General features: G+C 38.0%; 1 protein-coding gene across 2 annotated transcripts; it reads left to right on the top strand.

Moving 5' to 3' along the window:
* Positions 1 to 1,871: 1,871 nt before the first annotated feature.
* Positions 1,872 to 10,822, top strand: LOC105684674. Of its 2 annotated transcripts, XM_012398223.3 has the most exons (5): positions 1,872 to 2,247; positions 2,332 to 2,488; positions 3,187 to 3,416; positions 3,551 to 8,825; positions 10,487 to 10,822. In XM_012398223.3, the coding sequence occupies exons 2-5, from the start codon at positions 2,483 to 2,485 to the stop codon at positions 10,496 to 10,498; spliced, it is 5,523 nt and encodes a 1,840-aa protein (XP_012253646.2). In that variant the 5' UTR covers positions 1,872 to 2,247; positions 2,332 to 2,482; the 3' UTR covers positions 10,499 to 10,822. The 2 variants fall into 2 exon arrangements, with proteins under 2 accessions (XP_012253646.2, XP_012253644.2); XM_012398221.3 differs by lacking the exons at positions 1,872 to 2,247; positions 2,332 to 2,488 and adding an exon at positions 2,506 to 2,789.
* The last annotated feature ends 579 nt before the right edge of the window (positions 10,823 to 11,401 follow it).

Raw genomic sequence — 11,401 nt, 5'->3', positions numbered from 1 at the left:
AACCACGCAGGAACTCTGAAAGCATGCGACTGACCGTGAACAATAATATATAGTCACCAGGTGAGTTAGCAGCAAGACCTATCACCTCCGTGTCGCAATCGGTCATCGTCCGTCACGGAGGTTTGCAAAACAACCGTAGCCGGTGGCACACATCGCGCCGATCTGGGTGGCCAAACATTGTCCTTTTTTTTCAAGCATCCTCTTCGAATCAGGTGCCAATCTTCAAATGGAAATGGTACATATGTACACAGTGCATTACTTGCACCAGATCAAGTCACATCTCAACGTTGAACGACCTTCAGCGGCTTTACATCCTTGACCGTATGCGGCGGCGATCTTGGTTTTGCGACAATGAGATATGTAGACACTCCGAAGTGTCTCTAATTCCGATGGATATTTTGGAGCATGTGATTAGATTTGCATTTTGTTTGCAGTCTTCCAACATTCTTGGACATCAAAAATCTCCTAATGCCTATCGCTATTCTATTATAACTTGCATTGAGATTTTTATCTTTTTCTTTTTCGGCAATAACTTTGCGCAATAAATAGCGTCTCGAAGTAGGTGCAGGCTCATGCAGTCGCTTACCGCTCGTTTTCAGCGACAAATACAGTCATGTGACACTATTTTAAATTCTCCACCAATGGATAAAAAGGTAGCGACAAAGCTGAACAAGTGGAGCTTTGTCGCGTTGTTGAGGTGGGAAATTTGAAATAGTGTCACGTGACTGGATTTGTCGCTGAAAACGTTGACTGAACATTGGTACCAATCTTTGGTACCAATCATCAGTCAACGCTGAAAACGAGGGACGAGCGACAAATCCAGTCATGTGACACTATTTTAATTTCCCCACCAGTGGATAAAAAGGTAGCGACAAAGCTGAACAAGTTGAGCTTTATCGCGTTGTTGAGGTGGGAAATTTAAGATAGTGTCACGTGATTGGATTTGTCGCTCGTCGCTCGTTTTCAGCGTTGACTGATGATTGGTACCAAAGCTTGGTACCAATGTTCAGTCAACGTTTTCAGCGACAAATCGAATCACGTGACACTATTTTAAATTTCCCACCTCAACAACGCGATAAAGCTCAACTTGTTCAGCTTTGTCGCGTTGTTAAGGTGAGAAATTCAAAACACTGTTATATGACTGGATTTGTCACTGAAAACGAGTGATGAGCGGCTGCATGAGGCCACACCTGAAGAAATATCACGAGATGTTATAAATACATCGTACCTTACATTGTATTTCACGTGAATCTTAGACTGTTATCTCGAATTATTAATATATGTATATACCATCATTTGTAATTGTGGCTTAGCACTCAATATCCGAATCACGCTGATTCTGCTGAGTTCCGGATTCGTGAAATAATTCCCTATTCTCGTTTTCGCATTATCATTTCCAGCGTTTACTGCAGATTGTATCATGTCAGGCAACGCTCTTAGGATCCGAGCCTATGCGAGTCTCAACATTTCCAAATCACGTTCGAATTCTCCATGGTAGTTGTTCCAAAGAGTCGAGGCGCAAGCAAGAAGCCATCGAAACCAAAGTCATGCTCTCCAGAATCCAGGTTACAGGGATTCTCAACGCAAATATCGTTCGCGTGATTATGATATTGCCCAGTCACACAATCAGTCTGCAGTCTCTTCTAGATCCCCCTAGATTATCCGTATGCAATTAATAGAATATCGCATTAGGGATCTCATTGCTGCAATAACGAAAATTTTTGAAGTATTTGCGGACCTAATATCTCACCTAATATAGGTGATTTGTCACCCGTTATATTTGGTTGCGTTTATTTACTGACACCGTGGCTTGTGATTCCCGAATCTTGCGAGGAGCGTCACCTGTGTACCAAGATTACGTGTAGAGTTCTTGTACTGTGGTTCTTGTCAAGGAACTACAAATAAGTAATAACTACTCAACTTGTTTGATGTAACCGAATAGTGTTGAAGTGAAACAACAGCCAGGCTGCCGAGATAGTGGCTCCTTATCTGTGATGCTGAATCATAGTGCTGAAAATTGTCTACATTATACCTTATAAGTCTTGTACCCAAAGAAGATTTTATAAATCACAATAAATTCTGAGGCAAATTTCAAAACAAATATTGTACCAAAGAAAAAACCGCGCAGTGAGTTGGAAGGTCTTCCTTTGGTAATCACCTTTCATTGATAGGAAGATTTTTTGATCCACTTCTGATTGACTATCATCATGCGCCGACTTGCATTGCCATAACAATTGGTTGCTATTTGTAAGTTTTGCTGCTTGACCTATTCGACATTAGTCATATTGATTATGTTCCAAGTCTTTAATTCTTGTTTATAAATACTTTCAGGGAATGAGATTTGACTTTACTACCAGTCATTGACTCTCACAATCTACTGCTGCTACTATTGGGAGTTTAGATAGAAACTGGTGATATAGAACTAGGGACACCAGAAATGTTCAAAGGGAGAATATTATCAGCTGTGAAGAACTAACTTTTAATGATGGTGAGATCCGGTAGTGGGTTATGATAATAAATTCAATCAAAAGAAAAGTCTGAGAGATTCACTTGATTCGACGTATTGTAATGCGGACTATTTGCGACACCCTATATGGGCTGCATTCGATTCACAACTGTGATGGTATAGCCATCTAGCTCTGACATATCGACTGTGTAGAAACAGGTAGGAAGATCATGGCTGCAAAAGCTGTAAGCTGCTCATTCTTTGAGCCTCATATCAATACACTGATAAATAATTTGATTGCCTCTGGCAAACCATGAAGAACTATGAAGAAAAGCACCATATGGTGAGGATATAAGCATAATGGGTTATGTAATTATTATCCGCATGTTGACTAATGATTTACATAGATAAGGATGCTTATTATTGAAGAAATATAGGGCAGCGAATTAGAAATTCTTATGCTAATCATTCGGGTCATTGAAGAGGAGATGATCATCAATACCACAAATTTGTTCCTGTAACAATTGCAGCTGGAATTACTTATCTATTGCATTTCCGTTTGATTTCTCATTATTCTTGAAATTGTCTTAGTGACCTGGTTCTATCCATCATTACTATGCAGTAGTAAACACCCATGTCTGACTCATGTTAAACACATTCAGTTGAAATTACTCTCATGTGTTGCAGTAAAAGATTGTTGGTAACCTAATTTGCTGATTCTTTTAATTTTATTTATCCAGGGTGAAGATACGCCAGCAGCTAGCACCAAACCCACGCCAGTTGCTGTACCTAAACTAAGAAAAAATAAGAGGATTGAAAAGAGGTGGGGCCAGAGGTATTATACAACTGTGAAAGAAGCTGTGTTCATGCTTAGATCTTCGCCATATATGCCTGCAGAACCACCGCCAATATTACGAAGTGATGCTGATGATTACCAACCCCTGTATGTGTGCAAGCAATGTAGAGACTGGTGAGTTTATATCGACTAGCGCTAAAGACATTCTTCAAAATGAAATATCTAGTGCTCATTGAAGTAACTCATGCAAATATAACAAATCTAAAATATAAAAAGGATGTATATCACCATATAATTTTTTTTTTCAGTTTCCGCTTTCTCAATAGCCTTGAATCTCATACCTCAAGACGTAGCTGGATCCTTGGATATTGGTGTCCAAATTGTTTCATAACCGATTGTTCTCACACTCAAAATGGTCAGTTCCCATGCTTTGACTGTCAGTCAGTCGCTACTGAGCGCAAAACTTACCTTAAATCAAAGGGCCTGAAAAAAGGCAGTAAGATGGGACTTGTGAAAATTTTTTACAACCAATGTCAATTTTTTGCACATTTAAAAGGACATAACACAAGTATCGTTGACGTGGCAGATGTTATGCTAATGCCAATGCCGCTAGATGTTGAAAAGCAGCATTATGTAGAGCTGGAGCAATTTTGCGAGATTATTATGGAGCACATGTTTTTGACCTGCTCACACATTATGGATTGGCTGAAGACAAAACAGCTCGGTGACAAATGGTGGACTTTGTTACGGTCAACCTCCAAAAGTGATGAAAATCCATTATCTGAAATTCTGGCGCATAGGGTAGCTCATGGTGGCAAAAAGTCAGAGAAACGTATCGGTATATTATCAAAAACAAGTCTCTCCAGTCGAGCATCACCTTCGAGAAGTACTACATCCATCAGAAAAGCTGTAAGTTCTGATATTCAATCATCTATTTCTGAAACTATTGAATCTGTGGTGGCCCAATCAGCTTTGAGTGATATGGAACTATTGACTCCCGAAAAACCTAAAACACCAACAGTGTCAGCTCTTACGTCCATTACTTCTTTGCAGTCCACAGAAAGTGTTGACAATCCATGTACTACAATTGATATCGAATCTGTTGATTGTAGTTCAGTAGCAAAACCTAATGTATCACAAGTGAACATTATCCGTCCCTCAAAAGAAAAGGATGAAAGAATTATGAACGGCGGTATCAGTGATAATAGCCTTGTCAGTGTAACACCAGGAAAAGTAGATTTGCAACCATTACACAAAGTCCCAGAGGTTTCTTTGAAAATAAGACAAAATCAAGTTCGAAATCCTGCACACGCTGCAATGCCCAATATCGCTCTCATAGGGAATGATAATGTGTTTGAGCAAAAGATTTCTGTAAAAAAATTCGCTTGTGAACCAGTGAAAACAGGTATAATTCCTCTTCAAAAGAATGTCCCAATAGCGAGTAGTCTAAAACCACGAGTTATTAACAAAGTGGTGCCGACACCGATTGAACCGATAAATATTAAAACATCCCTTTTATCCGGCAAGGAAGTAGCACGAGTTGTTGGAGCATCAAAAAAACCCATACTTCAAACTTCGTTGTCAGCTTTAGGACCTAGAATACTTACTGTACACAGTGGCAAGAAGACTGACATTTCACAAATCATTGGCCAGTTACCACCTGACTTGATTAACGGTAGCAAAAAAATAGTTTTTATTGGCCAAGATGCAGAACGGCTTAAGATTCTTCCCAAAAGAGAACCAACTTCTAACCAGCACATCATAAAATTGAAATGCGAAACAGATAAAACAATGATTTCACCAACTCACTTAACTGGAGTTACGCCTACACTGGTGTCAAACATTGAAAGTGAACAAAGTGTCAAGATTGTTTCAAACAAATTGCAGAAAATTTCTTCAAAGGACATAGTAAATCCCAGGGCTCAATCACTCTCTCTCGATGGCAAAGTTATTTACCAAAATGGAAAAAAATTCATCATACGTCAGGCACCTAAATCTACGCGTGGATGTGCTGTCAACAGTTCAAGTAATCTGAAATTCCAAACTATTGCTAAATGTGTCAATGTCTCGACACTGTCATCTGCCAAACAGCATCCAATATCTTCCTTTCGACCAATTGCGGCCAAAGCAGTCAAATTGGCTGTAGATAAGATTGCACCTCTTATAACGCCATCTCCTATGACATCACCAGATTCTTCTTCAACATCTAGTCCTTCATTATCACTTTCTCCCCCTTTAATTATTTCCAAAAAACTAGAGATGTCCCAAAGTCCTGCGTTAACAAGCAAAAATGATAATGATGAAACAACCTCAGAAAAATCTCTTGACTCCCTCAACACTTTAGAGCCACAGTCATTATCAGTTTCTTCTTCTGGTAAAACCGAGTTGTTCAATGTGCAAGATTCTGACGCAAGAGAATATTTTATCGTAAAAACAGATGCCATTGGCAGAAGTTATGTTGATTTTCGAAAACCAAAAGTAAAACCAATAAAGATGAATAAAGGTCTGAGTTGGACGCAAATTGCGGCGAAATATAAGCAACGGATGCTAGCAAAACTTATTCGTCTGGGTGAAGAAAAGATCAGGCAACAAATTGACCATTTGATAAGTGTGAATTCAGAATTTTCAAAAACTATTGGCATCTCTAATGACCCAAAGATTTTGAAGAACTTAAAAGCTATCAAAGACTTGGAAAATATTCTGAAAGAACCACTATTATGTTCCGAGAAATATCAGAGTATTGACCGGGGACCAAGTGAACATGATATTAAAAAAATATTGTTGAATAATAGGGAGAAAAGTAAACAAACAATTTGTTCTACTTGTAACAGACCTATAACTTCTAATTCAGATATAGCATCGTTGTTGAATACAACAGCTAAAGATTCTGGCAATTGCACTTGTGATAACTACATATGCCACATATGTGACGTATTTCAAGGAAATAGGTCTCGTTTTGAAGCTCACTTGAACTTTCATGCACATAGGGAACCATTTAGTTGTCCTGAGTGCTTCAAAAAGTTTTCTTCGTTCCAACGAATGGAAATACACGTATGGACGATTTGTTTTCACCCTCTGGCAAGGAGATGGTTTACATGTAAATTATGCCAAGTGGAAGGCTTCCTTGATATGGAGTCTCTCACCAAACACTTTATTCTTGTACACAGCAAACTCAGGATTGCTTGCTCAGAGTGTGGAGTGTTTGTGGGAACAGAAGCTGGTTTCCAAAAGCACCATAAAGAGGATCATCCAACAAAACTCAGCACTGTTAAACCAGTTATTTTAGCAATCTGTGATATTGAAAACTGCGTCGTACGTCTCGAGGATTGCAGATCACATATAGACGATCATACAGGAGTATTTAAGATGCTTTACTACAAATGCCCTCTGTGCCCGTTCCTTGTTGAAGAAACCGTACGAGGTAGGGAGCAGATAAAGGCTCACTTGCATAGTACTCATTCAGAACAACTGTCTTACTTGATAAACTCTGAAGGCTTCCCTGAAATCATGTCAGTAAAGAATTTGCAGAAAGCAAAATCCATGACACTTTCAGAGCACCTCGACTACCCAATGCAGCAAGTTGTATCTAAAAATGATTCGCAAAATGAGTGTGATACACCAATTACCAATTTGTCTAACAAAAACGAAGATCATAACGAAAATCCTGATACGCCAGAGTCTGTCCTAAACGAAACCGAATCAATTGTTGCCAACACTATAATAAACGATTCTTGTAATGAATCATCATCTGAAATTCTGGAGTCAACATTAACTGAACAAACAGAGAACACAATCGGACGTAGCATTTGCTCCATATACTCATCCGATGAAGACTCAGCTCAACCGGATGGCTCAGGACTTACACCCCTTGAAGTAATATCTGCAGTAGAGAAGTCTATTGAGCCACTGAATAACGTGATAACTGAATATAGCTCGTCACCCAAAATATTTGACGTTCGGTCTGTAACACCTGATGCTTATGAAAATCTGAGCATAGAATCACAAAAAACGCTCGACACATCTATGGAGATATCACCCACACACTCACCTCAGGTGAAAGTCATTGGGCAAACAGAGAATGTAGATTCCACCAGCATATTACAATCAACGATAGCGCCGGACAAGTGTATCGGACTATTAGACTCAAATGAGAAATTCTCGAGAGACCAAGTGGACCAAAAGATACTACTATCACAACTAAAAACCGAATCCGTGTCTGATGATGAAATTCTCCTTACTCCTCCTCCCCTCTACGGACCACAGAAATATAGAGATATCACATCTGATTCAGACATCTCTCCAATATTTTCAGGGTCAGATTCACAGCAGTCAAAACAGTTTGCTCATGATAAAAAAAAAATTCCATCAATATCTGTTCTAAAGAAGAGATTGAATACAGATGTTGAGAGTCTTGATCCTGATGACGCAGAGCCTCAAAATCATCTATCTCACCTGAGTGTACACGTTACAAGTGCTCAGGCTACCACATGTGCTTCTAGTTCTACAGAAGCGGATACCTTGCCACTTTACAATGTATCAAAACCTCCACCACTTTCAAGAATTCCGCAACGTTTACTGAATACATCACCTTTAAAAATTGAAGTCGAAGAAGAAGAACCACGTGAAATAAAAATCTCTACTCCAAGATCTTTAGTAAAATGGAGACGACGAAGGAAACGACCATGGCGCATTGCTTTTGACATACCGACCCAGCCTTCGGAACCAGTTGATTACAACTGTCACCTTTGTGGAGAATTCATAAACACATCATGGCCAATAATACAGAATCACTTCAACCTGAGGCATTCCGAAGATTATAAATTGGCTATAGTAACACCCAGACTTTTACGAATGTCGAATGAATTCATTTCGGAAGGTTATCGAGAGGTGCTAGGACCTAGAAAACGAAAATTAGATGGAACTGTGTCGTCTTCTAAAAGGAGAAGACGATGGAATCCTAAGAAACATATTGAAAAATATCCACTAGAATATGGGTTGTGTGTACAGCAAGAGTCTGTGCAAGATAGGGAAGGAAATTTTGTATGCAAAAAATGTGATCAACGATGCAACGATATTTCTTCTCTAAGAGAACATATTGGAACGAATCATCGAATCAAGGATCATTATCTAGTGTGTCTAGAATGTGGACAAAATTTTGTGGTGGAACCAAGTTTACGAATGCACCTAAAGGCCTTCCACAGGATAGAAGATCCGTCTACTTACATGGCGGAGAATCCGGCATATGCTAGAGAACTTTTGGACCCAAGAGAAAGCGAATGTAAAATCTCAAACCAATGTTACGTGTGTATGGCAGTATTTGAAGACAAGTTAGCAGTTGACAAACATTTGAGGGTGCACGGTATGGCGTTCCTTAATCGTAAACGAATTGAAGCTCAACAGGCTGCCCGAAACCCAGGTAAAAAAACCAGGATTGATAATCCAGAAGAGAGTGAAACTGTTACTATCACTGCAAACGATGAAATTACAAAGAATCCAGAGCTCGAGAATGGGGACTCTCCTGACAGACTAGAATGCCATCCAAAGAAAGGTGATGATGAACTGGACATATCACAAAGCTCATCTGTAAGTTATACTTCAATGCAATTTCATGTTATTGTCCATCTTCCTCAAGACTGATGAATTGTAGTCAGACTATGGCTTTTGTTTTTGTCGATTTTGGGGTCAAAAATCGGTAATGAATTTTGAATGTATGCTCATGTATTTTAATCTCAGAAATTCGAATTCACAAGTTAAATTGATCTATCTATAAAATTGATCGAGTTATCGCCCAATTATCGATCGAAAAGGTGAAAAATCAAGGATATCTCGATGGGAAAAATTCGTAGCTTAATTTGGCTTTCAGATTTGGATTCCTGAGCTGATTATATGTGCGATTACTCTTGAAGAACCGACAAAAAATTCGATTTTTGAGCAAAAAAAAAATCATTATTTTAATCAGGTTTAATATGCTTTTCTGACGTATTTTTGCCTCAGAAAGCCGAATCTGAAAGAAAAATTGATCTATCTCTAAAATTGACCGAGTTATCGCCAATTTTCAGCTTTTTGGGGTCAAAAATAAAAAATTTATTTTTTAGTCTATCTAAATGTAATTTGAGCTCAGGAATCCGAATCCGGAAGAAAAATTGATCTATCTTGAAAAATGATCGAGTTATCCCTATTTTTCCGCGATTTTTGGCATAAATTTGAGGATATCTCGAAGGGAAAAAATCGTAGCTCAATTTGGACAACGGATTCGTGTTCCTGAGGTCAAAATACATAAGAAAAGTGCCATACGATCAATTTTAAAAAATAAAAATTTTTGGTCAAAATTTGAAAAAATCGTAAGGGGTACCCCTTGGAAAAATCTCAAATTTTGACCAAAAATTTTTATTTTTTAAAATTGATCGTATGGCACTTTTCTTATGTATTTTGACCTCAGGAACACGAATCCGTTGTCCAAATTGAGCTACGATTTTTTCCCTTCGAGATATCCTCAAATTTATGCCAAAAATCGCGGAAAAATAGGGATAACTCGATCATTTTTCAAGATAGATCAATTTTTCTTCCGGACTCGGATTCCTGAGCTCAAATTACATTTAGATAGACTAAAAAATAAATTTTTTATTTTTGACCCCAAAAAGCTGAAAATTGGCGATAACTCGGTCAATTTTAGAGATAGATCAATTTTTCTTTCAGATTCGGCTTTCTGAGGTCAAAATACGTAAGAAAAGTGTCATACGATCGATTTTAAAGATACTTCATTTTTGGCTCAAAAATCGAAAAAATCCGTTGAAGTTTTTTTCGATTTTGGGGTCAAAAATCGACATTTTTTAAAATTGGGTATTAACAGATATTCTCATGTAATTTGAGCTCAGGAATCCGAATCTAGAAGCCAAATTGATTCATCTCTAAAACTGATCGAGTTATCACAAATGTTTCACTCTTTGCTGTCGAAAAATTGGGATACCTCAATCGATTATTGTTGTAACTCAATTTAGTTGACGGATTCGTGTTTCTGAGATCAGAATCCACTCGAATATCTGCAAATACTTGGAACAAAAATTGTTGATATTTTATCCAAAAGTCTAGGTATTTTAAAGGTAATGGCCTTTGATTATCTTCTATTTTGAGTTCGAGTATACAGGTCCTGTTTGAGAGTGAATCCCAATTTACCATAACGATGAAATTGAAAATAATTATGTCACTGACCATTATAGCTTCAACATAATTTGTATGACTTTCAGACATTGGAATAGCAGCCGATGCAGTAATGCAGTTGGATGCGTCATTTACCCACGGGGATATTCGATAATAACTACAAGGGCATGAGTGTAATATTGTACGCAATGTAATGTCTTCAGAAAAACAGAATTCTAGCAATGAAGCACATGATTGAGAAAAAGATTATATGTATGTAACTATCTATATAATACATTCTGTATATAACTCTAATATATACATATATGTATGTCTATTAATTTAGTGAATAGAAGATTTTTTTATTACAGTTATAAACTATCGTTAAGAAGTTATGTTAGTTGTCATCGAATAAACCGAAAATATGACATTCTTATTACAAATCAAGTGCTCCTATTTTACAATCGTTCGCATGAAATTTAAATTTATGCTTATTCTGACGTATTGGACCATTATGTAACACACAGCTTAAGTTAGCGCAGTGATTCAATGACCGAACCAACAATGAGATTGAGTTCGGACCGAATTTCAGAAATTTATGGTCTGAATCCTCCCTTGATTCGTCAGAGCAGTTTATCGACTGCCGTAAAAGTCTTAACTTTAGGTTACCAATCTTTTTTGTACCAGCATTTAATAAGACCGATATATGAATTACCGACGCTCTACGAGATGGCGTAACAGGTTCTTTCCAACAGTAGCGGCTTAACTTAAATTTATTTTACCGCCAGCAAGCCTGTCTCGTGTCTATCGGCTGCATTCCTGGATCCTTGTCATACCCATGATCCCTATAGTACGGGCTGTTGGCCTTACCATGAGTTTCATTAGCATAAATTTGATACGCGCGATGAGTTTGATGCATTATTTGTTGGCTGAATCAGACCAGCTGCATTTCTTCATGTTGATATATTAGACGATGGGCATCGCTCGATCAATGGTAATGCAATTTGTTTTCCAGGATACCA

This window comes from Athalia rosae, chromosome 2 (assembly GCF_917208135.1).
Source record: "Athalia rosae chromosome 2, iyAthRosa1.1, whole genome shotgun sequence".
Taxonomy (NCBI): Eukaryota; Metazoa; Arthropoda; class Insecta; order Hymenoptera; family Athaliidae; genus Athalia; species Athalia rosae.
This window is presented reverse-complemented; position numbering and strand designations above follow the sequence as displayed.

Coding starts and splice junctions, on each gene's coding strand:
- LOC105684674 (XM_012398221.3), top strand. CDS start 2,760: ATGAAGAACTATGAAGAAAAGCACCATATG. Junction 2,790..3,186: donor ATGAAGAAAAGCACCATATG/GTGAGGATATAA, acceptor TTATTTATCCAG/GGTGAAGATACGCCAGCAGC. Junction 3,417..3,550: donor TGCAAGCAATGTAGAGACTG/GTGAGTTTATAT, acceptor TTTTTTTTTCAG/TTTCCGCTTTCTCAATAGCC.